We start from the raw sequence: 27,147 nt of genomic DNA, 5'->3' as shown, positions 1-27,147 counted from the left end.
CCATTGTCACATGCCACCCCCCCAACACGCACACACGCACACACGCACACACGCACACACGCACACATAAACACACACACACACAAACACACACACCACAACATCAGATCTGCAAACTGCTTTACGAGGATTCAAGGTCTGTTCACAGTCGTATTTTGAGGGCAATTTCTAATTTTGATCTTAAGGGGGAAAAAAATCTTAATTCATAGAGGTTTTTTTTATTGTATGTGTTTTTATGGTAAAATTCAACATAATAAAGCATGTTTATCAATAAATCAATTATTATCAAATAAAGCACTGCTTTGGGCCCTTAAGTCCCTCCTTTCTCTATGCAGTATAAAGTTTAATTTGTAATTGTAAGATTTGAGAATACTAAAGATCCTCAGCAGACACATGTTTGACCTTGAAGGGAACGCTTTATATCAAATTGGGTTTTATTTTATTATTTTTGGACTTCAACATTTCCCTGAACCAGTATTGTTGAGTCTGTAATTATGTGTTCGACAGGGCAGCAGAGAGACACAGTCTGAACTGAAAGGAGCTGCACTGAAGACAACTTTGCTAAAATCCAAACAATCCTGGGTCCATGTTATTTAACAAACATGCCGACCTTGAACAAAGAGCTCATGGCCCTTGCACCACACGCAAGTTATTCTAGCCATGGCTTGTGTATTTAAGTGTACTTTATATCAAGGCATTGCTTAATAAATCAATAATAGTAAAACAGTTTTGGACTTTAAATTCACCTGAAATCAGTGTGGCCTCAATGAGACAGGCAATATGCGTCTGCGTTTTACAAACAAGTATAAGTTGATATTTTATTGAAAGTAAAAATGTACATTTCTTTGCATATATGATGCCATAACTTAATAGAGTAAAAAAAATAAAAAATCAGGCATCGATTGACTTTTTCATGTACACGTGCGCTAGCTGTGAAAGGAATCGGGAAGTTAAATTAGAGTCTCTCTAGATCTTACAATGGAACTGCTGTAAATGCTAAACTAATACCGAACTTTTTAAATCAAAGCATTAAGCCCCTTCATCAAAAAAAAAAGTGACCTTGCTATGTCTCTATGTTACAAGACTAAACAAACCAACATCCTTGTTTTAGCTGTTAATTACGCCCGTGTACTTTTGCAGCTCGTTTTCTTTGGACGGAGTTATTTTACATCCAGAATGAGCCACACGTATGTTTTAGTCAAAGCATTAAGTAAACACTGAATTCGTAAATACAACTTCTGATTAGTTTTAAAATGCTGCTCTTTCTGTGAAACGAGGTCAGCAAATTACACATTTATTAGAATTGTTAGGACTGTAAATCCACAGTTTCTTATTACTGATACATGATTAGACAGTAGAGCGCTACTCTATTTCATCTTCTGTGATTCATGTTTTTATGGGATGTCCATGTCTCCATTAGATGCATGGGAATGTCGTTTCTCTGATTCACAACTGGCTCTTTGTTGAACATTTTCTTTGCTCTCCTCATCCTCTGATCCTGATTTTCTTCTGAGACATAGCCCTGGATCTCTCTGTGAGGGGAGCTGGAAGCTCAAGAAAGAGTTTCCCAACGATGGTCTCTTCTCTAAAAACAGGACAGCACAAGCAAACCATTAAGTCAGATAAGACAAAGGTAAGTGTCACAGCACTGTGTATGAAATATGACACGAATCACTGCCATGTCACACTCTCTGATCTAAAAAGAAACGTCATTACATTATAGTCTTTGCTTAAACAATGTTTACCTTCCACTCAGTCAAAGTAACAGCATTTAGTAACCTGAAGCACATTCTGGGAAAATAAATGAAATGTTTAATGCTCTTCATTGTTAAGGTTTAAGTGACGCTCCTTTTATTCATCTTGTTGAGCTGATTCTTCCTATATTTCTGTAATATGCTATTGCTACATGGATAGAGAAAAAGCCACCCCAGCTGTTTATCTTGATAATTTAAATTCCACTTTTTGCCGCTGGTATATTTGACTGAAACATGCACACAATTGCATTTCCTTTTGGTTCTTTATTTTATTTACAAGATAAACCAACCGGTCTGACTGTGATCTGGAATGCAAAGTAAAAGTGAAACCACCTTTTATTTTATTATTACTGTACCTCCGCCAAGGTGGTTGTGTTTTTTGACAGCGTTTGTTTTGTCTGATTGTTAGTAAGATTACGGAAAACCTGCTGGATGGATCTTGATGAAAACAAATCTGAAGATGGGTCTTGGTCTAAGTTAGATCTCATAAAATTTTGAGTGCGATCTGGATACAAAAAAAAATCAACTCCGATTCACTTTCACTTTTCATGGTTGATATATAAAGATACCGAGAACAATTTAGAACCTTTTGATGATGATCCAGATCAACATCTGGCTCCAGGAATTTTATGAGAGGAATGAGCTGCTTGGCGGAGGTTTTGCGCTCTCTCAGTGCTTTTCTAGTTTTTGGCAAAATGTCTTCAATGATATTTTTTGTTTATGTAAATTAAGCTTCTCATAGGGCTGATGGGAAACATACCACCAGGTGCGATTGGCCGCATCAGTCTGTTCATCTGGACATTCCAGTGTTTGACATTGGTGCTGGCTTGACGGAGTTTCCTCTGTGCAGCCTGCCAGGAACAGAATAGATTGTTAAAGCACCTGCAAATACTGTTAGCATCGCCATTGGATGAAAGTATGATGTATATCTGCATTAAAAAGCTTTCCACACCAAACTTTGGAAGTACTGTTGCATTGCAGTAAAAACAAATGTAATTTGTAGACTACTGATCAGTCAGTGAGACTTCTTTTTCCATATTCCTCTGCAAGCTTGTCTCCTTATTGTAATACAACTATCGGTACATGGTGAAAAGAAAGAAGACCAAACAACAAGCCCTCCATCGTATTCCTGTTGTATTACGAGTGGCTTGAAATGGATACTGAACTAAATTAAATTTAACATACATTTTCATGTAGAATTCATTGAAATAATGACCGTTGTTTAGGCTTGAAATAGAACTTAATTTGCATGCTATATGCAGCAAGCAAAAAACTGTAGCTGATGCTATTAGCATCATGAGTTATATTTAGTTCACTCGTGTATCACAGCAGATTCGTAGAACATGACACTTTCTCAAAACCAAAATGAGCTGACTTGGATTTAGTAGCTTTAATGCTAACGGTTCTTACCACTACATCCTGGTCAACCCGGTGCCGGTTGGCGCGGACCTCCTCAAGCTGCCTCTGTGCATCCTCCAGGGCCTGAGACTTGGCCTCCATTTCCTGTTTCAGCTCCTGCTTCTCCCTCTGTGTCTTCAGGATATATTCCTCTTGTTCCTCCTGCAGGGACATCAAGGCCTTCATTTTCTCCTCTTCGTCAGCCAGTAAGCTGTACAAAAGAAATAATGCACAACAAATTAATTATGTTACAGTGATACCTTGATGTACGAGTATAAGTTGTTCCCGGTCAGCCCCCGTAACTTCAATCGCTCGTAAGTCAAATAAAGTTTTCCCATATAAAATAACTGAAAACAATTCAATCCGTTTCGGTCGTCTAAAAACACTCAACTCAACACTGATAAAAATTGAAAAACGTTTTTTTAATTGCTATATAGATACACACAGACACATAAAATGATCTAATAAATTATATATAGTATTACTGTAATATAAAATGTGGTTTTATTATGAGTTTTACCTTCAAGACAGCGTGTGCTGTGCGAGGAGGGAGGGGGTGGAAGTTGGACGGTACTATGTAGAGACACTTTATACCGTAATTGCATCTGGAAGTGTCTCAAAGCAAAATATTGCTCATAGGTTTGCTCGTGTCTCAGAACAACATGTCAAGGCACTCGTATGTCGAGGTATTACTGTATATGCGGTTCAGTCAATCCTGATTGATTTATATACCCCAAATTCACAAATGATAATTTGCCTCTGCGGGTTTTATAATCTGTTCAGATTATAAAGACCCTTAGACCAACGGACTGGGTGAGATAAAACTCCAAAACAAACTATAGATAGCTAAAAAAGAACAAACCTCTCCCTAGGAGGGGGTAAATAAATAAATGTTACAAGTACACAACAATTATTTGTGAGAGACATCAACAATGATTAAGTGTGTAGTCGTTGAACTGAGTCCAGGAGCATAATAAAAAAGGGAGAATGCACAAATGAATCTTGTATATGCAGTTTAAAAAAAGAAAAGTCAGAAGATGAAACATTTCTTCAATGTTTCAGACAGCCGGTGTGACAAGATGCTGACGGCCTCTGCAGATTAAAGTAGTAAATGCATCACAACTGCCTTACTTGAAGATTTAGAGCACAGAGCAGACCTGATCAATGCCAGTATTTATTAACAACTTCCTCTGCTGGCTGCTGAACTTCCTCAGGAACACAACGCAGCTTATTTGTTGTCTGCATAACAGATCCCCTCCCTACTTACATCTCACAGATTAATGTCTGCAGTCTCATTGTGCGGTGAAAGTGATTTATCCGTGCATATCCTGCTTTAGGAATTTTAGGAATTTTCTGCATTTCTCACCAGTCACCTGAGTCTGACGGGGTCCTACCGCTGCTAGGCTGCTACCTAAGTCCGTACTCCATGTTCAACCAAGTCAAGCTCAAGGAACACAACAAGCGTGAACAAAGAGAAAAGTCGACAGTGACAACAAAGTCTTTGGACATTCATGGACAGAATTCTTCCTGCATGAAGCTCTATGAGGTCTTCGTGCCTCATCCATCTGAGGTCCGAGGGACCGATGCGGAAAATACACAAGGTGAGTTCTGGCAGCAACCTCAGGCCAGACAGTTCGCTCTGCTTTGGGAGGATGAGAGGAAAGTTCTACGGTCTTCCTAGTTGACATGATGACATCACACCTAAATGACCTCAACTATTAATTACAAGACAGAAACACCTCTGTGTGACATTTGGAAGCAGTTGTTCAGTTTTTCAACAAGAAGTTGGACATGTTCAAAGTCGGTCTCTAACGGAATTGCGCACAATTTCCAACATTGAAACAAGTTCGGGGTGAAAGCGATGTTTCCACTCTTGATGAAACTGTACAGCAGGATCTCTAACGATCTTATTGAGAGAAGACAGATAATGCATGGGAATAAACCTATTAATTTGAGTTCTGCTGTTTGACAGATGATAAAATGTTTATGCTCTCATTTAAAATAAGTACATTTAGCCTATAGTAGTATTTTAAATAGTTATCTTCTGAACATGTTATATTTTTATGGACTAAGCATAATAAACTGTATTTATAATTAAAATTTAGAGACAAAGAGTTCATATCATATCATAACTGTTTGACTTTATTTTTTTATGTGAACTTTTAGCAACCGTTACAAAAAAATAAAAAATAAAATCCGTTTTGAAGCTTCTTTAGTAATCATTTAATTAAATTCAGCCGTAAAATAAATGCCATTTAGTTATTTGAGAGTGGTGTGTTTTTCCCAGACTGAAATTTATATTTTTACTATTTATTTACGGTATAATTTAGAGCTAGAGAAATTCATATATTTTCATCAATTGCTTTATTTGATAAAAAAATTGAACTAAACTGTCCAGAAAAAGGAACAATCATATTTGAAGGCATCTAACTTTTGACACCGTGTCAGGGAGTGTCGCTGAAGAGCGAACCACTTGCCGTTTAATTAGAATGGCCCTGTGTACATAGCCAGGTGATTATGGTGGGAGCAACAGATTATACTGTACCCTGTTTGAGCTAAGCGGAAGGCCTCCTCATCCATCCTGGCTTTGATCTCCTGCTGCAGTGCCTCCTCCAAACGTTTCTGCATCTCCTCCAGCTCCTGAATCCTCTTCTTCTGCCTCTGTGCTTCCTCCTCCTTCAGAGCCATCTCAGCCTGCATACTGACCCGAGCCTTTGAATGCACAGCAAGAAGCAAAAGAACACGATGAACGCTCACATCATGCTCCTCATCTTTCTCCTCCTTTGCCTCCACACTCACCTCCTCAGCCTCTCTCAACTGGACCTCCAGTGCCCGCTGAAGCTGTTCATGCTGCTGGCGCCTCTTCTCCTCATCTTGCTCCAGGAGGGCCTGAGCCTGCTTTTGCGCCTCCTTCAGCAGTTCCAGTTCGGCCAATTTACGCTCCCGCTCCTCCTGCAGGGCCCGGAGCCTCTGCAGCTCCTCCTCTTTGGCCTGCTGTCTTTTCTCACGCTGCTCACGTTGATCACGCCGCTTCAGCTTCAAATCTTGGTGGAGAGAACCTTTCCCCTCTACATGCAACCTAATGGCTGTTTGGATGGCTGTGGAGGAGATAATGTTCAATGTGTTGATGTGAAGATGATGGTGATGACGATGAATTTGTAACTCCACCCACCTGTAGTCCACTCCTGCCTCTGTTTGGTGTCTGAGGCACTCATCTCATAAGTCTTGGAGAGCGTTTTCAGGCAAAACATGCATCTCTTCCCATCCCGATCTGGCAGGACCTGAAAGATGTACGTTATCAATGAAAACCGGTGCTTATGCATTGCTTTTTTGTCAGTTTTAAACTGCGCTGTGACAGTTTTTTTACGTTTACAGCAAAAACAAGAAAACCAGCAGTGAACTCACTGGACAAAAAATACTTTAAATCCATTTTGAATGGTCAAATAATCTGCATCCAATATTAAACCCCAGATTTTCAAAGTCATTGCTTGTTTTGCTTTGGAGTAGCACAATTTGCAGTGTGTACTGCTCTATCAGAAAAAAATATCAGTACTTGGTCAAATGTTTGTTGTTCCCGTGTTTACCGGTCTGACATTGATTGGCTAATAATTGATGAACTGTTCTAGTCAATAGCCGCCAAAATAGTCCAGCCATAGCAGCTGCTTTTCTATAGGTTAATCAGGAGAGTAACGCCGGCTGATTCATATCTAATCATAAATCTGTTTGTGAAAGGGCAACATGCACCACCCAGCGACTGCACTTTATATATGACTGGTTTATGACAAACTCGTTGCGTTATGCATTTTTCCTCCTTGTGAAGGGAAAGTAGTTTAAATTCTTTAGAACAGAGGGACTTTCAATATTTTCCAGTAATTCACCTCCTCTTGTGACACCTTGGGGAGTCCCCACCCCCCAGGTTTGAAAAGAAAATTATGTGACCCAAATGCACCAAAAAAAAAAAAAGTAAATGAGCAGCACATATTTACAAGATGAAATAAAACACATTATTAAAAAAATAACAGCTCTGTACAGCTTTTAGATGGTTCTGTCTGAATGATTATCTGCAGCTGCTTACCTCCACACAGCAGTTCCCATCGAGAACTATGTTGCCCTGACACTCTCTACGGTCCTCCCCTGTGAAGTAGGACAGGTTGCTCGGCCTTAAGGTGAACCAGCGTTCCTTCCAGTTCCTCCTCAACTGTCCTTTCTTCCACAGATATCCCTGCATGCACCCCCCACCAACACGCAGAAGAGCCACAGAGTCAGTGCAGAGCAGGCAACCAAAACACAGACTTGGCAGACGGCGCTCATACCTCTTTGAGCACATCGCCGACTATCTCTCTGTACACTTCCTCTATGGCCATGCTGATTACACTCTTATCAATTCCTCTGGTTATCTTTCCCAAGTTCATCATCTCCAGAAAAACCCAAACGTTGATTCCAGTCTGCTGCACCGAGTCTTGGCTGAAGAAGTCCTCCAGTTCAGCACAGTTGAACTCAATACTCATAGCCATGCATATCTTCTTGAGGAGGTACTCCACCTGAAGAGGAAAAAGGACAAACGCTCTTCAGGGTAACGGAAAAATGTAAATTGCCCCTTTTTTCCTGTGTTAAACTTGCATGAGTAATTCATTCCTGTTGTATTGTTGTGTAGTGTTTTTTCTAGTTTTTTTTAAAACATTTGTATTCAAAATGCACTTTATTTTTTTATTCCAAAAAAGCAAAAAAAAGAAAAGATCACAATAAATAACGTGTCCTTCATGCTAATAACATTTATTAATCTGAAATAAACATAAATAACGGTATTTATACTATTTTAATTGTTACACAAACTTCTCTGTCCAGAGGTTGGTATGTTGAAGTCTTTAACAAAATTAAATTAAATAAGACTTATTTAATCTAATAGAAACTACTCTGCCCCTAAAATGAATGAAGGTCTTTCTCTTGGCAGCAGCTAAAAAAAAAACAAATGGCAGGAAACCAAAAGAGAGTTTGCAGCTTAGAAACAAGGCCACACTTCTGTGTGAAAAGAGCACTATGTTCCATAATGGCAAGAAACAAGGTTTTAATCAAGGTGTCTTAATAGTTACCAAAGATCCAATGACAAATTTAGGTCACAGGATGCTGACTACAGGCTCAGAATTGTGCTAAACTACAGAGCACAATAAACCTAAATATCCATGTGGCTAAATTTAGAATTGTGTCTCATCCGGGTCATCCCACGCAGTCACAATCTAGCAGATTATTTGAAGATGTGTAGAACCACATGTCAAAGATTGTATTTTCTAACCATTTTAGAGAAATACAACTTAAAATTGTGTATTCAATGTCACCTAATGATGACTGTGGAGGCCTCCGCGACTGCACGGACCCCCCGTTCCCATAAAACGCTGCCATCTAAAACCTTCAGCTGCGGTTTTCAAGTCTGTCACTGCACTGCAGGTGTTTTGTTGATGCCTGTGGCGGTCAAACTGCAACAGCCTCTACTACTACTATTAATGTGTGCATCGCGTCTGCGCTTGATACATGACATGAATGTATTTCACCTTTATAGCACAGAATTTTCTAAACAGATTTTGTTTTCCTAATGTTTACAATTGTGCTTTTTTTTAAATACTATAAATTTTCTTTTCTTTAAATACTATAAATGTTGTCTTGTTAAAAGTTGAAAGCCTGCTCCACTCTGTATGTTATTGCTCATGAGAGGCAGATTATCAGAAAAAAAAATCTATTTGAAGCATCCGGAGTCGAAAGTATCTGCTTCGTTGTAGTGGGTGAAAGTGGAGAAATACTTTTCAGTCTGAATAAATTCTTGAACCTACCTCATCAGAGACCATTACCAAAGGGTATTTGTCCTCAGAAAGGAAATTAAAAAGGCACCAAAGCCGAAACGCATCCTTCTCTGGCAGAACGGTGCAGCTGTTTTTGTCTGTCTGGTAGTTTTTCTTTGCTGTAAGAGTCCAACAGAGCTCATCTACATTTTCCTTTATGAAAGAGCCTTCAACAACCTACAACAATAAAACGGCAGAGACACAACAAGCTTAGAATAGCAACCACGGCTACAGAGCGTTACGATTTGACCAAACAGAGAGAGAACATGCAGATGTGCGTTTATCACCTTATCCAGAATGTATTTGTTGAGGTAAGGCATATAACCCTGACTGGAAACTGGACCGTCATCATCATCTCTGAAGTGCTCCTCCAAAGCGACTGGGTCATGGGGGATACACAAGACTGTGCATAGGTTGTGAGACAACACCTGAAAAAGAATCACAATGCATAGAACAGGTATATTAAAAGAAACGGCTCCACGCAGCTAATCAGATCAATGACATACGCTCCAGTGGTTTTAATGGTGGCGCTACAACATTGACTTTACTAAATAGTGAAGAGGTAAGGTTTTACTATTCCGTCGCAAAACATACGCCAACAGAGTATTTTCATTTCTATCTTTAAAGAAGGGAAATGCTGCACGCCTGTTGCGTCACATTTTCCTTTTCATGTACATACGGAGTGTACGGCAGGCAGCAAGAAACTAGGAAATGTGACAGCATGAGCTCAACATGTGAATTACAAATGAGTGACAAAAATTAATATTAAACCAATATACAAACCGCTGAAATATATGAATATGAAATTGATCAAGACTGATATAAAAAAAGTGTTGTTTTTATAATGCTAATATATTATGCTACTATTACTTAGTAATTTGCCGCTATGAACGTCTTTCACTGAGAGCCTGCGACACTCATACCTGCATCTGAGCAGACAACCAGTCTCTGAGTCTTGAGCCATAACCACATCCTGTCTCTTTCCTCTGGTGCACGACAACATCTGCCATTCTAGGCTTATGGCCCGCATGCTGCTTGCTTGCGAGCATATCTAGAGAGTTTATGGTGCCTGCATGCAGGATGCATGTATGGGGGGGGGGGTTAGCCTAAGTCATGAGGCTGTGACTTAGCCAGCCAGCACATTGCAGGAGAGTGGAGGTGACTGGAAATGAAGCCCTCCACACCGAGCTCAAATGACATAATGATGAGATCAACAAAAACACACAGGGGCTTCATTGAAGCGTTGTGGCGTGTTCTTGCTCTCGCCGTTACAATGTTCTTTTTTTTCATTACAAACACGGGCTCATGCTATGAAGAATACTCAACAGGCTGTTCTCTGGTTCGGGCCAGTGCCAGAGAACCCTTTGCACTACAAGTCGGTACGTGGAGGCCCGATGCAAGCACATCTTGGAGATGAGGACTCCTATTCATACGCAGACTGAGAGCAAACTGTTATTCCCGTGCTCTTGCCAGACAAAGGTGCATATTGTGCCCCTCTTTCAGCTGTGAAAGAGTTTTATTTGCAATACAGTAGAGGGAACATATTTGTTCTCTCTAAACAGAATAAGGCTTGAAATCAGTTTCACACAGGAAATATAGAGGATATAGATAACTAGCCTGAGGTTGCATACACCCTTATTTCCTGCAGCCCAGAACTGAACATAACAAAGACCAAATATCAAATAGCAAGGTGTTTTAATTCCTGAGCACTTTGAAGATTTTATTTTTTACGTAATCTTTCTCAGGGTGAGCATGTCTAATAAGAAGCTTAACTGGGTTATGTAAAAGAGGCGGAGAGAATCGAAGGTTTAGATTGAAATAAAGTTTCCTAAAGTCCAAGTTGGCCACTCACCTTCAGCTGAGACTTGGACACCTTTCCACTCTTTTCAAGATCCAGGGCTGTGAAACCATACCAGATGGACTTCAGCAGCTCAGACCGCGGGTCCATATCTGCAGCAGAGTTACTTCTGGTTTCCTCTTCTGTGTCTCTTCTTCTTTCTCTGCTGTTGACACAGGGCCCCTGGATGACAGGGCTGACACCCACGTTGCGTTACTGCTGTCAGGCAAGCCCGACGCGCTTCCGGGCTGCTAGCAGCGACACCTTCAGGACAACTAAAGTAGTTCATACATTGTATTATCTGTGCTTTGAAAGTCCAGTTTAAATTGTTGTCAATATATAATTGCAATAGATGTATTATATTATGCCAACATTATACAAAAATAAGAATGAACTCAATGACATTTCAAGTACAAACTATAAGAATTTCAAGTATTAATGAAAGAAAAACAGCAGTGATTTTTCATGGGGACTCGAAAGTTGTATAAAAATATACTGACAAAATATAGGTTATTTTTATTCCTCAGTTATTTATTGCTACCTAATTACTTTTCTAATTTTTTTTAAACTCAGCATTTATGTATAGCCTTGTCTAATGGGTAATGTACAGTAATATTAAACATATTTTACATTTGTCCTCAGCAAATAATTATAAATAATTAATTTACAAAAGTAAATTAATTATTTAAAAAAAGTGGAGCTGTTTGTGAAAGGTCGTTTTTCATTGGTCCAACACCGTCATGACCAAAATACGCACGTTCATTGGACTATATGGCTTCCCATCCTGGCCAATAGCGAGGCGTGCTTTTTTACAAACCGTTTCAAGTCCCGGAAGTTGACAGTTCGCAGCTTCGTGAAAAGACTTCACGGGGATCTTTAAATCCGCACCGAAGACCTGGAAAACGAAGAAAACAAAGATTATTTGTAATAGAAATGCTTAACTAGCCGCACAAACCGAAATACGTTTTCTTCAAAGTATGTAACATTCGCTCACAAGAAAAGTATTAATGTTCGGCTTCTTTGGAGCAGTTAAAATGAGAATTTGAATTATTTTATTTCGTTCTCTTGTGCGCTGTTGGTGTATTTCATCTAGCTTTACAGGCTGTTTGCTGCCAGCCTCCATAGTGTTAATGCTGTGTGTATGTATATATTTAATTTGGTTCCAATTGTATGCATTGATAGTTGTTTATCACAACCTTGCTCTCCTCTCCTTCAACAAAGTGAGAACCAAATCCAGTGTGCATTTCAAAGGTAAGTCTGTTTCTGAAGTTTCCACGTATAATTATGTTCACTTATTTCCTGACCCAGTAGTTAAAAACTGTTCATCAACATTTAAACTTGTGTTTAGACATTTATCATGAGAGAACTGTGGCTTCTTTTATTAAATAAAAAATAAAAATAAAGATGTGTTTTTTTTGTGTCATTCAAAATGAGTCAATAAAAAATAGATTTGTAATAAACTGAAAATGTAGTATTGGCAACCAAAAATAAAACAATGCATCTTTGTGGTATATGTTTTATCCTTTTTATAATATCATATTTTGCATGTGTTCTCTGTTTTTTTTTTCTATGCAGAATGAAGAATGAACAAAACAAAATTCCATTGCATCCAAAGTCTTCCAACCTCCTCTCTGTAAGTCGCCCTTATAAACAAAATGGCGAGAGCAAGGATCCAGGAATCTCCGAAATGGCTACGAAGGCACCTGTGAAGCCAGGCGTGATGAGTCGGCTTCCAGTGCTTGCGAAGTCCCTTTGTCCTAAGATGCCGCCTGACTTCAGTCAGGCTCATTGTAGGTGGGAGCAGAAACCTCTAGCTGTAAGTTCCTCCTTCATAGCCTTTTAGATTTTAATGTTTTATTTAATCAGATGATTCTTGTGTCCTCAATACGTATCGGTTTACCCACAGGGGAAAGCTAGGAGGAAAAAGCCATGCACCAGGCCCATACCTTTCAACCTGTCGACGACCAAGACCTCGAGAGCAGCCAATGAAAATCTGCAGCCCAGAGCAGTTTTACAAACCAGGACCGGCTCTCGAGTTGTCCAACCTGCTAACAATGCTCGACTGAAAACTTCAAACCCTTATCCCAAAACGACTGAACTTCCAGCTACATTAGGCAGCAGTGTGAGCTCAAACAAAGGTGCAAAGAAGTCTGATGGAAAAGCCGCAGAAGATGGATCACAGCTGCCAGGACGTCCTGAACCCTCCGGGACACTTAAGACTTTGTCCCATCCTCTGTCCTCCCTTCCCAATAATGCTTTGAAGAACAACGCTACTTCTGCACGGAATGTTTTTAATGCGGAGGCCTGTTTGGATAACATGAACCTGCTCAGTCTCAAAGATGGAATCAAGACATCCCATGCTAGCCAAAACATGCTGCCCACTGTGCAGGGCGATGTTTCCGAAAGTTCAAATGGTAAGTAAAGTACGACGTGAAGTATTTGTGCTGTGTAATAATTTTAAAGTATGTCGAGAAAGTTCGAGTTGCATTCTGTTTCCACGTAATACAGAATAACAATCCTACAATTAATCCTACCATCAGTTCATGCCCTGTTGTAGTTTCCAGTACAACCCCCATTTCCTAATTCCAAAAATCATACAGAGTATCGTTAAAGCAGGCGATGCAACAAATGTAAACATGCATGGCCTCACACCAACTGCTCTGAAATGTGTTGCATCAAATTCAAAAGACGGTATTCTTTTCAAAAACAAACCAATTTTCCTGTTTGAACATTTAAGATGTCTTTTAATTTCTATTACATAGAGGCTCATAGGGTGCAAAAGGTTTTTAATGAAGAAATACTTTTCTTTACAATTTAATATGTTCAACTTATTTCTCGCTGTTTTCATGTGAATAGCGGTGGGCGGCATTTCAGATAAAGGGGAGCCCTTCAAGCTTGACCATGCGGCTTTGCTCAGTATCCTAAAAAATGAAGGGGTCGGTGCCAGAGTCCCGGAATCTGCAACCCGGCAGTCCAAAGCCTCTAACTGTCTGGTGAGGTGGTTTAGCAATTGTTGATTTTTGCTTTCTATTACAATCTCTTGTGGCTTATTGTCCTTGAGATGTTGGTTTTAAATGCTTACCTGTGTTCACATGCACACATTAATCGTGAATGTTAAGAATCTGGATGTCATTTATCTGTGTGTTTGATGATGATTCTTTGTTTGTAGCCCCAGAGAGTTTCTATCATGAAGAATCGACAAAAAGCAGGTAGGAGTCATAACATGTACGGGATCGGGATAAAGATTTTTTTTGTGTGAATCCATTTAAAATGAATGTATGATATTATTCTTTAACAGCCAGACTTCCACATTTTGTTTTGGAGATGTGGCTAAAGCCAGCAACATTCTGGAAAAGGGAGGAAAAAGCTCACGCGTGTTTATATTTCTTTAAACCACTCAAAGCCCGGGATCTGACATGCTCTTGCGCAGCAGGTGGTGAATTGATAGGAGAAAGCCAGCTAGACTAGCAACGGTCTCATTGCAGCACTCTACGTCTCGAAGTGATATTCCTGAACCCTCATGTCTTTTGGAATAACACACGTCTCCTTTGTTCAATGCATGCAAAAAATGAATTGCAAGCCGAAAACATTGTGATGTGTTACATGGGGTTACGCGATGGACTTGAGTGATGATGATTATGACGAGGTCAAGTGTAAATAAGTCTGCTTGTTTCTGGGACTTGAATGCTGATTTTCTGTTTGCCCCCCCCCCCCCCCCCCCCCCCCCGGATCAGTGAGGTGTGTGCCGGACGCTCCTGATTCTGCTGCACGACAAAGCACAGTGCAGAATGAGGGCCTGAAAGGTGGAGGGCTTTTCCCTGTCACACCTCGGAACTCCGCCTGTCCTTCGGGCAGAAGCAACTCAATCTACACGGTGCGTGTACATTTAATTTGTTTTCACTTCAGTATCTTCTCACGCCTTTTTCTTGTCGTTTTTTTTTATTTATTATTTCTTTTAACATTGTTTCCTTTCCTGCCTCAGGCTCAGAGAGTGAAGATCAAAAAGAACCTTGATGAAGAGATTGTAGGACCAATAGGTAATGTGTAAGGTCATCGTTCGGGTTATCTTATGAAACACAATTCATCCGTAACTTGTCACTTTTACCTTCAAGGATGCGTGCGCTTTATTTTCAGCAGGAAAACGTAAAGAGTATCCGCTGCAGAAATGGACTCCACAAAGAGTGTGCACCGCCAGGCGTAAGCCCATGTCTGCTTTGGTCAGTCACATGAGTTTATGTTTATGTCTTCCTCTCGGTGTCTCTTTTAACTTGTGATTATGATGTTTGCAGAAATGGAATCTGTCAACACAGCAGTCGCCGTACGTCAACACCCCTGGCCTGCAGAGCGGCAGAGCCAGCCTTCATCAGAGTCAGGAGGCGAGTGCAATAAATTATGCACAAATCTTTTTACCAAAACAGCAAAAATGATTTATTTTTCCTTTTTAATTTATTGAACAAATGTTTAGAGCAGATAATTTATCAGATAGAATTTATTAGATGGAAACAACATATCAGAAATGTAAAGCTATAAAAAAATATAGCAACATCTCCATATTAATGACTGAACTTCTTGCCAGTCTGCCTTTCAGTATAAACTTTACATTCTGATAATAATGATGCAACACGTTTACGCTGAGCGGATCTTTCATTATGAAATAGCTACAGTCAACTCAAGAGTAATTAGTATTGTATCATAGCATATGTTTGTATCCAGAAATGAACATACTGTGATCTGACGATCATTCTTGTTCGCAGGAGGTTGTCCAGAGGTTATTTGATGATCAAGAGGACGAGCAGAGCCACAAAGTGACGGAAAAAGATCTTGAAACGCAAGGAGAGCAGCAGCCGGCTCAGTTTGCTTCTGTAAGTGTACTTGGTTCACGCTTCAGAGCAGGTAGAGGAGAATTTAGAGAAGTACAGGTCTGCTCCAGAAAAGAGAGCAATGAAGGTGAGCAGGAGTAAAACAGAGTACATGTGTGTACATGAGAAGGTCCCAGGGGGAACAGTGAGGGTAAAAGGAATAGACGTAAAGAAGGGAGAGGACTTCAGGTACCTCGGGTCAACAGTGCAGAGTGATGGAGAGAATGTGGAAAGGAAGTGAAGAAACGTGTGCAGGCAGGTTGGAACGGGTGGAGGAAAGTATCAGGTGTGCTCTGTGATAGGAGAATCAGCGAGGATGAAGGGAAAGGTCCACAAGACGGTGGTGAGGACAGCCATGATGGACGACTTAGAGACAGTGGTGAGGACAGCCATGATGGACAGCTTAGAAACAGTGGTGAGGACAGCCATGATGGACGGCTTGGAGACAGTGGTGAGGACAGCCATGATGGACGGCTTAGAGACAGTGGTGAGGACAGCCGTGATGGACGACTTAGAGACAGTGGCTCTGAGGAAAAGGCAGGAGGCGGAGCTAGAAGTGGAGATGAAGATGCTGAGGTTCTCCTTGGGAGTGACCAGGTTGGGTAGGATTAGAAATGAGGCAATAAGAGGGACAGTGAAGGTTAGACGATTTGGAGACAAGGCCAGAGAGGACAGATGCCGAAAGTACAGCAGTAGTCGTTGTCATACAGTGATACACAGTAAATGAAAGTACCGTAAGGCTTCGCTTCACATTTGGTGTCCTCCTTTACTCCTTTTGATGAAGTCCCCCAGTGAAGAAGAGGTGGAGACGGATGCTGACGGCACCGACGGAGAGAAGCAGACGGCCGTGAGGCTGCATCCATTCGTCCAAGCGCCAGAAAGAGAGTCGGTCATTTTTTTCTCAACTAGGAAAAAACTGTTGAGAGGCCCACATTTTGAGCAGCAGGAGAGCTCGTCAGAGCAGAGAAATGTGCAGTCGGCACACAAAGAGGCGTCGGAGTCTTCACGACTAGCGTGTCGGATCAATCCTGCTTTTCCGAGTCTGCACAAAGGTAAAATGTTTCTATCGTAATGAATCATGTGGGTTACACATCTCACTCGCACTGTAAGATAATCGCTTGACTGGCCCTTTGTACAGACTCGCCTTCAGAATGCTGTTAGAGGTTTTTAAAGTATGTTGTGGTTCGCCCCTTTTAGTATATCTGTTACTTTTTCATTGATTCTAACCTGATCAGACCCATCAGGTCGTTGGGCGGGGGCTTCCAAGCTGTTCACAGAATTAAATCTAAGGCTGCCTGCAGTAACTATGGATCCGTACTTCCTGCTGATCTGAAGATCCGTTTCTTCTCCTGACCCACTTACTTGTGATGCCATTTCCTGTTTGTATAAAATTCTATATTACAGTTCAATATAAATAAAGGCTGACTTTTTCTTGTTGCAGACCCCACTGCTCAGAAGTCTTGTGCTCTGAGCTCTTCGGTGGCGATGCTGCGTAAGCGGTTTCCTCCTTTGGAGGAGTTGCGCATGGATGAGGAGGTCGCCTCCTACACCTCCGTGACTGTCTCAGGACCCCCTCGACCCCGCTGTGGAAACCCACTTGCCTGCACTCTGCACTTCGAAGAGTCGTCTGTGAGTCCACTGCTGATGATATGTATGACAAGCATACAAAAAAAACATAACGTTCGATCACTTCCAAAATAGCGTATAAAAGGTTTATTAAACAGAATCCGAATAGAAGGAAACTCGGAGGTCAAATCTCCACCAAGACTGAACAATCTTTAAAATATCTGAAATATTAACACCATATTATATAAAACGGCATACTAAAATACTTCAGCTTGCCGTAGTTATCGTTGGGACCGTGATCAACGTCAAAGACAGTGCTTTGGAGTTTCCTTTGATTTCCTTATGACTGCACAAAAGATATTGAAAACATTAAGATGTGGAAATGTATTCTCACGAGTTGATATCAATCTTTGTTTTCCAGAGGTTTGTTCCAGTTGGCCTGGCACTCTGTTTAGCAGTCTCCAGCACAACTGAGGAGCCTGGGGAGCTGTTTTAACATCACAGAAGATTACCATGAAGTTACTACATGCAGTTCATTTTTTTTTTTTTTAATAATCCAGGTCTTTCGAAGCGTCACAAAAACAAATTCCCAAATTAATTTGAAATCTTGTTTAAATAGATTTGGCTTCAGTCGAGCTCTCGCTCTCGCTCTGTGTCTGATGAGGCTGCAACACTGAGATATGTAGAACTAACGTTTCTGTTGCGTGTGAAGAAAATGCCACAAATGCTTTTACTGTGACGCCACCAAAAAAAAAGGAAGCTTTGTTTGATAAGAGACCTCTTCCAGCTTCCAGCTTTCCCTAAGCGAATAAAAGTCCAGAAAGCGTTACAGGGATTTATTTTGTCCCGGTTTTTAATCAGCAATCCATTTCGTCATTTACGTGACTGCGACAACAATGTCTGTGATACGATTGAAGAGCAAACTGTTGGAAAAATATACATTTTAAAAGGTCAGTGAAGACTTTGATCTTTGGATCATTGTTATAGCGAGAGAGTGTAGTATGTAGGATTGATTCAAACATTTTTTTTTTAACGCACCAGACTATTTTTGTGTAGACATATTGATGTTTTCAGTGTACAGTGTTAATAAAAATTTGTGTATATCAATGTTTTGCCAGGCGTGATTCTTTTCCTTTATACACGTTTAAGATATATGCCCACCTTAAAAAGAGAACTCTGTAAGTAAAGCTGTGTTTACAATTCTAAATCCTAAAAGACATTAACTTAGATTTAGATGTTGCTAAACAGAGTGTACAGATTGTGAGATATGGATGGCTTTCATCCTTACTGATGATTATATTCCCTGTCCTTGTTTTTGGTCAAGGTGATAAAATTCAGCGCTGCTATGTGGCTGCCCATCACTCGATCATCTCCATTATTGAAATGCCTGTCCCAAATTGAATGCACATCTTTCCATGCGCGAGTCACAGCTCCATCCCTGTCAACATCAACAAACCTTGTGTGTACCATCTATTGACACAATGGACAATTTAACATCTGTGCCGTGTTTCAGGATTCTGCAGGCCCTTTGTGAGGGGTTGTATATGTGTTCCCACTGTGGCTTAATAAAACGTTTATTAAATAATTATAACAAATTGGCCGCAATTTAAAAAACAAAACATGGGAGACATGGAGGTCAGACCGTCAGGCAGCATGTAATAACATGTCCTTCTGTATCCTGTTGATTTCCTTTTACTGACAGTTTCATGGAGAATATTAAATGTCAAATGCAATGACAACGCTGAGAAATGTGAAATTAGATTAGTGCATTAAATGACAAGTTCAACATTCTATTTCCCTGGATCTTTGTTCTTACATCTATTTATCACAGGGCCGATTTAATGTCTACAAGTTACAAAACCATTAATAATCTTTCCAAACAAAGATCAAATGTTTGAATTGGAACTCATTATCCGGGTTTCCAGTCTGTTTCCCTGTCACGAACTGTCCGTTGCAGAAGGTAAACTGGGCCTGGTGTATATTTAGAAGAGTGGGGGTGTGCGTGGCCAGTGGGAGGGGGCTCCAGCCAGAATTAGGAACGGTCATCTATAAAGCCTGTGCCTTCTCCTGTGGCTCCCCCTGAGGAACGGAGAGTGCAGGAAGAGCAGTCACCCTCCTGCTCTTTCTCCTTTGTCCCTCACCTGTTTGTCCCAGGTTCTCTGCAAACATGTCCAAGGGCCCCCAGCCAACCACGGACCCCGCAAAGATGGGCAAGGGACGCTCCATCGCTGTGCTGACGTCAGGTGGAGATGCCCAAGGTAAGCAGCATGATGAGGTATCATTATTATGACCGAGGGTTATTTTTTAATATTAAACCACTAAATGAGTCAGTGGACAGCATTCTCCCTGCAGACGCGCCTGAACTGGACCAAACCGGGAGTCCAATCCAAGGACTCCAACCTACGAAGTATCATGTTGTTGCTCTGACGGCATGTCATCTGAATTGGGTTCAGCAGCCAAGGAGCAGAAAGGGCAGGGAGCATGAGTCCTAGATGTCACGTTTGAAAGGCCAGAGGTTGATGAATGTTTGCCTGTGAACCTTTTGTGTCGCAGTTTCATTTACGGTTCACCGAATGGGTTTCCGATGAGACCAAAGACAATGATCAATAGCAACACATTAATATCAGAGAATTTACAGCTCAGGTTTGAATTTTCCCTTTTCAGCGCTCATAGATCTTTAAGTTGACTTTAAGTTCAGCCGACCGGCGTCTCGTCCTCTCCCTCTCCAAATCTCACTCAAAGTCATTGTGCGGTGAATTTATTTGGTTGTGTGCTTCTTTATGTTGCATCTTCACGGGGTTAATTTTAGTGCCGCTGACCTTCATCTGGTATGGAGAACAGAAACGCCCCCCTACCCACCCACCCACCCATCCACCCACAGCTGCTATTCGGTGAAACAAGAGCTGGAGTGTGTCAGCCTGCCACAACACAAGCTCACACTGTGGCCTTTAGCGTAAAGGACAAGCAGAGGCGAGATGGTGCACAAGAGTCTGATCCTAAACTCCTGTCCTTACCCGAGGCTATTCTTGATCTCATCTGATGCCGAAGCACTGGTCAAATAATTTGAAGGTTAAGATGGGTCCTTTGGCCTCAAGCCTGATATCTGATAGTGTCTTCTAAATGAAATTAGACGATGCTATAGAGTTCAGTTTGTGTCTCAGGTATGAACGCTGCGGTGAGAGCTACAGTCAGAGTCGGCCTCTACACCGGAGCCAAAGTCTTCTTTGTTCATGAGGTACAGGCCGCACACAGCCCGCATCTCACCGGCGTGTCATGATGCCACAAAGCTTTTCAAACATGTGCATGTATGAAATGAAGGAGTGTGTTTTACATCCACAGTGTGTGACAATGTGTGTTTCAGGGCTACCAGGGGCTAGTGGATGGAGGAGAAAACATCCACCCTGCCACGTGGGAGAGTGTGTCCATGATGCTCCAGCTGGTGAATAAACAAACACACACACACACACACACACACACACAGTAGAATAAACTCACTGCAGGCTGAAAAACAAGGGACTATCAGGGGAACAAGAGCTTTGTTAATGTTTGTTTTAATGGAGGAAGACGTGGCTTCATTATTTGTCCATGCAGCAAGATAAAATTTACTTCTCAGGAAATCTTGAAATGGATTTCAGAGTAGAAAATTGATTTCTTTTTTTTTTTTTTACTTATATAAAGTCATAAAAGATGTGTGCATCCGTAACTACAAGTAAAAAATAAAACCAGCTTCTGTTATGTTTCAGGGCGGTACAGTCATAGGCAGTGCCCGCTGCAAGGATTTCCGCTTAAGAGAGGGTCGTATGAAAGCGGCTTGCAACCTCGTGAAGCTGGGCATCACCAACCTTTGTGTGATTGGAGGCGATGGCAGTCTCACCGGAGCCAACCAGTTCAGGACTGAGTGGAGCGGACTTCTGGCTGAACTCGTGCGAGCTGGTAAAGACATAAAGCCAGTGCTCGGCCTCATTGCTTCAGTCATGTTTGTCAAAGTCTCTGGATTCTCTTGATCAGACCGCTGCTTTGTGCCAAACTCCAAAAAAAAAAAAATGTGTGTGAGGAATAAAAATAACACTTCATGATGAAAGTCGTGCTCCCCAGAGATGTGAACGGCTTTTCATGATATGACTTTGTGATTCCAATCCATCACAGAAATGTATATAAACATCACTTTTCCCTTAAACTGTAGAACATTCCTAATCCTTAAACATTATTACATTTATCTGCAGGTAAGATCACTGAAGCAGAAGCCAAGAAATCTTCCCATCTTAACATCGTGGGCATGGTGGGCTCCATCGACAATGACTTCTGCGGCACTGACATGACCATTGGTACCGATTCCGCGCTGCACCGCATCATCGAGGTGGTGGATGCCATCACCACCACTGCACAGAGGTCAAACATCACTCTGACCTCCGAGATGGGTTTTTTTTTAACATGGTGGTTTGGTTTGATGATGTAATGCTTAAGAGGGCATATTCTTTCTGAGTTTTTACAAAATGCTCTCTGTTCTTTGTAGCCACCAGCGGACTTTTATTCTGGAAGTGATGGGCAGACACTGTGGGTCAGTACATCTGTATTTGCTCCATCCATGGGCGTGTGTGTGTGTGCAAGATAGAATAAATTCAATATCTGATACTTTTGCCCTCAGTTCTCCCTATGGCTAATATATAGTTATAACAAAATCTAATTATTTTCTCTTTGTATGCACTTATTTCTAAGGCTTTCTATTTCTATTGATTGTTTTAATATTGTAACACTAAATGGCAAAAATAGTATTAACTCATATTAACAATGATGCATTTTATTGTCCCGGGTTTGCGTGTGGTGAGACATTCAGCCTTCATTCCTCTCTTTCCCCTCATTTTATGTTAAATCCTCATTTTCAATCTAGGTCTAAAAACAAAAACAAAAAAAGCACTTTGTTTTTAGTGACTACATATCTGTGCTGCAATGCATGCATGGCTGCAGGTACCTGGCCTTAGTGACGGCTCTGGCCTGTGGTGCAGACTGGGTGTTCATTCCAGAGATGCCTCCAGATGAAGAATGGGAGAATCACTTGTGCAGGAGACTGGCAGACGTATGTTTGTCTCTATTCAGATGCCATTCTGTGCTAAACGGTACAAAATCACCATTCAGAAAGTAATTTTATTTCCATTGATTTCTCTTTTTTTCTTCTTTTCAGCAAAGGGCCAGAGGTTCTCGTCTCAATGTGATCATTGTAGCTGAGGGCGCAGTGGCAAGAGATGGCAAACTGATTACATCAGAGCAAATCAAAAAAGCAAGCCCTCCTTTCTAAATGTTTGTAGAAAGTACTATTCTGTAATCTGCAGACAAGATAATGGATTTCTGCATCTCCAGCTGGTGACTGAAAGACTTGGCTTTGATACACGCACTACTATTCTTGGCCATGTGCAGAGAGGAGGAACGCCTTCAGCCTTTGACAGAATTCTAGTAAGCGTCTCAAGAAAATGCCAAATATAAAAGGCTGCGTTCAGAACCGCCATGTTCCTGTACCCACATCTGATAATATGACTGCAGGGCAGCAGGATGGGTGTGGAAGCAGTGATGGCGCTGCTGGAAGCCACTCCAGACACCCCTGCCTGTGTGGTTAGCCTATCAGGGAACCAGGCAGTGAGACTGCCACTCATGGAGTGTGTGCAAGTGGTATGTCAGATTATTATCCACCAAGATTTATTTTTTCAGGGTGTCTCTAAAATGAATTTTAAAGGGTTTATACTGACGTTAGGGGTTAGAGATCTCTTCATCTTTCTGCCTCTGTCACTATAATTACTTCAGACAAAAGATGTGACTGCAGCCATGGCCGAGGGAAGATTTGAGGATGCCATCAAGCTCAGAGGAAAGTGAGTATTTTTCTCTTAGATGTAAAAGGCTGACTTAATCTGGATGCACATGGCAGGGGATTGTCATCTGGAGTTAAACTGTCACAGAATGGAAATTATACATATTAAATCAAAAAAGGGAAATTTGAATATGCACAAAAGAGTGACAAATATGCATTAAAATTATTTTATTTGTACTTTAAATATAGCAGGACAAAGTAAAAACATTGAATTTACAGAAAACACAGAACATAAAAAACAAAGTAAGATTTCAAACATAATTTTATCGCTGAGAGAATAATCACAGTATTAAATATCTGGTTCAAACCCCAACCTCATTTATGATGTGCAGGAGTTTTGAAAACAACTGGAACACCTATAAACTGCTTGGCCACATCAACCCTCCAGACGTTAAGGTAAAGGATAATTCATTTTCACATCCTGACTTGGCAAAAAAAAAAAAAAAAAAAGAGATTACCCTTCACCGAATCCAAAAACATTTCTCTCTCACTGACCAGAGCAATATCAATGTGGCCATAATGAACATCGGAGCCCCCTGCGCTGGCATGAACGCTGCTGTCCGAGCAGCGGTTCGGATGGGCATCATTCAGGGTCACAACATGATGGCTATCAGTGATGGCTTTGAAGGTCTCGCTCAAGGACAGGAAAGTTGAGCTTTTCTCTCTTTGTGCCTCATTTAGTTGCAATTTGTACACATTTTAACGGATTAACTTGTGACTGCTGTTATGTTATTATTATAAAGGCAATGGTAGCAAAGGCAATATTATAAATACTAAAAGTAAGGTAATAAAGTCATTATACGTTTATGTTTAATATACACTTCCAGTCACAAACATTAGAGATACTGCATGTTACATGTGTAGGGTATAATATATTATACACTATATCATATATACGGTAGTCTAATTAAACTAGGAATTATTTGTGTGTTTTTTTGCAAAACATTTTCAACTAATGTTTGCTCTCTGCAGATTGAGCCCATCACTTGGACATGTGTGAGTGGATGGACTGGAAAGGGAGGGTCAATGCTCGGCACCAAGAGGTAAAACATTCTCACCAGCTGAGCAGCTTTTGCTTATAAAGACAAACAAAGGCTCATTGTGCACTTTGTCTGTGCGCCAAAAGATCTTTGCCGAGTAAAATGTTGGAGGAAATCAGCCAGAACATTGCCAAGTTCAACATCCACGCTTTAGTGATTATCGGTGGCTTTGAGGTAAGACAAAGCTCAAACTTTTTTCTACTTTAAAACCAGACGTCTGGTGTTATCCTCGCCAAAAGAAAGCATTGCAATATAACCATCTCCATCCGCCATAGGCCTATGTTGGAGGTCTGGAGTTGGTTCAGGCCAGAGAGAAATATGAGGAGATGTGCATTCCCATGGTGGTCATACCTGCGACTGTGTCCAACAATGTTCCCGGGTCCGACTTCAGCATTGGTGCTGACACTGCCCTCAACACCATCACCTCTGTAAGGGCCTAAACAGAAGACGCATGCGCGCAGTCACACACATCGCTGAATGCATTTTGTGCATGTGTTTTTGTTTTGCCACAGACCTGTGATAGAATCAAGCAGTCTGCAGCAGGGACCAAGCGCCGTGTGTTCCTTGTTGAAACTATGGGGGGGTACTGCGGCTACTTAGCCACCATGGCTGGTCTGGCTGCTGGTGCTGACGCCGCATACATCTTTGAAGAAAAATTCAACATTAAAGATCTCGAGGTAATCTGATGACCAGACCTGATCCTCCAATGTCTCGACACCATAAACTGATTGTGACCTGACCTTTAGGTGAATGTAGAGCATCTTGTGGAGAAGATGAAAACAACAGTGAAGAGAGGTTTGATTCTCAGGTAGGGTTCAGTTAGGTGCGTTCAAGTGCAGCAGGTTTAAAATGCTTGCATATGAGAGAACAATAAAGTACAAACCTAACCGGCTGCTGTGGGAAAAATATCATTACCCATGCTTTGGATGTCAGTAATTCAATATTCCTCTAAATGGCAGCAGAATAATCTGTCTCTGTTCATGGCACAACAGGAATGAGAAGTCAAATGCCAACTACACCACTGACTTCATCTTTAACCTCTACTCTGAGGAGGGCAAAGGCGTCTTTGACTGCCGTAAGAATGTTCTTGGACACATGCAGCAGGTCTGTTTATGCAGTGGAGAGTCCAATTCATGCAGAGGAAACCAGAGCTACATATATTTATTACAATTTAATCAGTCATACACCTTTGTCTTGTTTTTATTGACTTACAGGGTGGCACTCCGACCCCTTTCGACAGAAACTTTGGTACAAAGATGGGGGCCAAGTCTGTCCTGTGGCTGACAGAGAAGCTCAAAGAGTGTCATAGACATGGTATGAAAGCTTAAACTCAAATATTTAGATTGCGTGTGTTGCATGTATTACCAGCAGTGGGGAAATGTCTCAATCTCAGCACTGTCATGAGTCACTTGTACCTAGTTGAAATTTTCTATTCTATTATTATACTGAAACTCCATTAAATGATGGGGTAAATGACCTTTTTTACTTCACTAAATCAACTAATCTACATGTAAAGATTTTATATGCATAGAATATGATGCGCTGTCAAACTACTGAACAGCTTCAGAAAAGCTCAACAGTTTCTGCATGAATTATAACCCTTGTTGGATGAACGTGAAGTAACTGGATTGATTGACCCAACATTTGCAACCCTAAATTTTGGGTTGCAAACGTTTCCCCCCCAACTTTCAACATAGACCTGAGTACATGTAATAAATAACATTACGCAATAAGTAGAAGAGCAATCATATACTGTACATCAGTTCAGAGAAACGTGAGGAGACACTGTAGTATTGTTCGTTTCACTGAACTGAACAGGAGTGAATAAAACTATTTCTTGGTGGCTGGCTTTCTGTGTCCGTTAGGTCGCATCTTTGCCAACACACCAGACTCTGCCTGTGTGCTGGGCATGAGGAAGAGGGCACTCACCTTCCAGCCTCTTGCTGAACTGAAGGAAGACACAGATTTTGAGTAAGATGCATAATTTGCAACATAACGATAAGTGTTTGTTTTTTTAAAATGGTGTCTAAAGAGGAATATATGAAATGACCCTTTCTATCTGCTGCAGGCACCGCATCCCCAAAACTCAGTGGTGGCTGATGATCAGGCCCATATTGAAAATCCTGGCTAAGTATGACGTCGTGCTGGACACATACGAGCATGTTGACATGGAGCACGTTATCAAGAAGAGGAGCCCTCTCATGAAATAGATTCTGTTCCCATACTAAAAATAAATAAATGATTATCCTACCTGTCCACATGTCTTGGTAAAATGCTGTCTTATCCTCATTCTGTGTCAGTTGTTTCCTGTAGTTCAATATTCTTTCACTCTCTAACTTTTCAGTGAATACATTTTTACAAATGATTTCAAATAACCAGAAACTGATTAAAGATACATAAAAAAAAATCATTGTTTGTCCATTGCGACAAATGCTAATGAAAATACCGATAGACCACTTGCAAATAAAGTTTTGAGGACTGCATACCTTGATTTAGGATGTGCTGCACTGATCTAGCTACAAACTGTAAAATACAGAGTTCATCTATGAGCTTCTCTCTTTGAAACTAATAAAGGAACTCGCTGAGGTCTGATTTAAGAAGGAAGGTTCCTCCTTCAGAAAGCAAAAGCATCTTTCAAGTGTCACATGAGGTAATTTAGATACGGTGCAACTATTTATCAGTGGAATAGAGCTGCTCTACCTTTGACAATCTTTTTGATCATCTTGAATGTTCTCAATGTCTTATCAGCTGCTCCTGATTGCATCTCACTGTTGGCCAACAGGTAATTAGATCAGTGCTCTCCTCTTTACACCGAGATATGTCTCTGACTATTAATTAATCCTCTGCTGGTCATCACTATCATCCCTCATGGGCATTAACTGTGATTGATTGCTGATTTAAATATATATATATATATATGTATACAGTACACATGTCAAATTAACGGAGAAGAGTAAAACATGTAGACTGTATTATAGAGCGCACAAAGAAAAATACTTCTGTTT

At 40.9% G+C, this 27,147-nt stretch overlaps 2 protein-coding genes across 2 annotated transcripts; one reads left to right on the top strand and one right to left on the bottom strand.

Annotated features, from left to right (window-relative positions):
- Nucleotides 1–799: 799 nt before the first annotated feature.
- LOC137902331 (differentially expressed in FDCP 6 homolog) lies at nt 800–10,931 on the bottom strand. Its single transcript, XM_068746419.1, has 11 exons — nt 10,836–10,931; nt 9,271–9,411; nt 8,975–9,160; nt 7,466–7,693; nt 7,228–7,374; nt 6,325–6,433; nt 5,952–6,250; nt 5,698–5,864; nt 3,165–3,363; nt 2,515–2,605; nt 800–1,585 (listed from the first exon to the last, which is right to left on the bottom strand). Exons 1-11 carry the CDS (start codon nt 10,929–10,931, stop codon nt 1,395–1,397), a joined length of 1,854 nt encoding a protein of 617 aa, XP_068602520.1. The 3' UTR covers nt 800–1,394.
- An 8,404-nt stretch (nt 10,932–19,335) lies between these two features.
- On the top strand, nt 19,336–26,398 carry LOC137903188 (ATP-dependent 6-phosphofructokinase, muscle type-like). Its single transcript, XM_068747329.1, has 22 exons — nt 19,336–19,503; nt 20,407–20,480; nt 20,607–20,684; nt 20,989–21,178; nt 21,469–21,634; nt 21,759–21,803; nt 22,211–22,319; nt 22,425–22,520; nt 22,601–22,693; nt 22,781–22,906; nt 23,039–23,103; nt 23,435–23,498; nt 23,601–23,747; nt 24,075–24,145; nt 24,229–24,316; nt 24,418–24,570; nt 24,655–24,819; nt 24,889–24,950; nt 25,135–25,246; nt 25,357–25,456; nt 26,008–26,113; nt 26,211–26,398. Exons 1-22 carry the CDS (start codon nt 19,413–19,415, stop codon nt 26,350–26,352), a joined length of 2,343 nt encoding a protein of 780 aa, XP_068603430.1. The 5' UTR covers nt 19,336–19,412; the 3' UTR covers nt 26,353–26,398.
- Nucleotides 26,399–27,147: the final 749 nt, after the last annotated feature.

The sequence above is a fragment of the Brachionichthys hirsutus genome, chromosome 2, assembly GCF_040956055.1.
Source record: "Brachionichthys hirsutus isolate HB-005 chromosome 2, CSIRO-AGI_Bhir_v1, whole genome shotgun sequence".
Taxonomy (NCBI): Eukaryota; Metazoa; Chordata; class Actinopteri; order Lophiiformes; family Brachionichthyidae; genus Brachionichthys; species Brachionichthys hirsutus.
Note: the sequence above shows the minus strand (reverse complement) of the source record. Positions and strands in the feature narration are given on the sequence as shown.

Bases quoted from the DNA above. Each gene is read 5' to 3' on its own strand.
- LOC137902331 (XM_068746419.1), bottom strand. From the start codon at position 10,931: ATGGACCCGCGGTCTGAGCTGCTGAAGTCCATCTGGTATGGTTTCACA. The intron at 7,375-7,465 runs GTATGAGCGCCG...GGGTGCATGCAG, and splicing joins TCGGCGATGTGCTCAAAGAG to GGATATCTGTGGAAGAAAGG. The intron at 1,586-2,514 runs GTATGTTTCCCA...TCCTGTTTTTAG, and splicing joins GCGGCCAATCGCACCTGGTG to AGAAGAGACCATCGTTGGGA.
- LOC137903188 (XM_068747329.1), top strand. From the start codon at position 19,413: ATGTCCAAGGGCCCCCAGCCAACCACGGACCCCGCAAAGATGGGCAAG. The intron at 21,804-22,210 runs GTCAGTACATCT...GCATGGCTGCAG, and splicing joins GTGATGGGCAGACACTGTGG to GTACCTGGCCTTAGTGACGG. The intron at 22,320-22,424 runs GTATGTTTGTCT...TCTTCTTTTCAG, and splicing joins TGTGCAGGAGACTGGCAGAC to CAAAGGGCCAGAGGTTCTCG.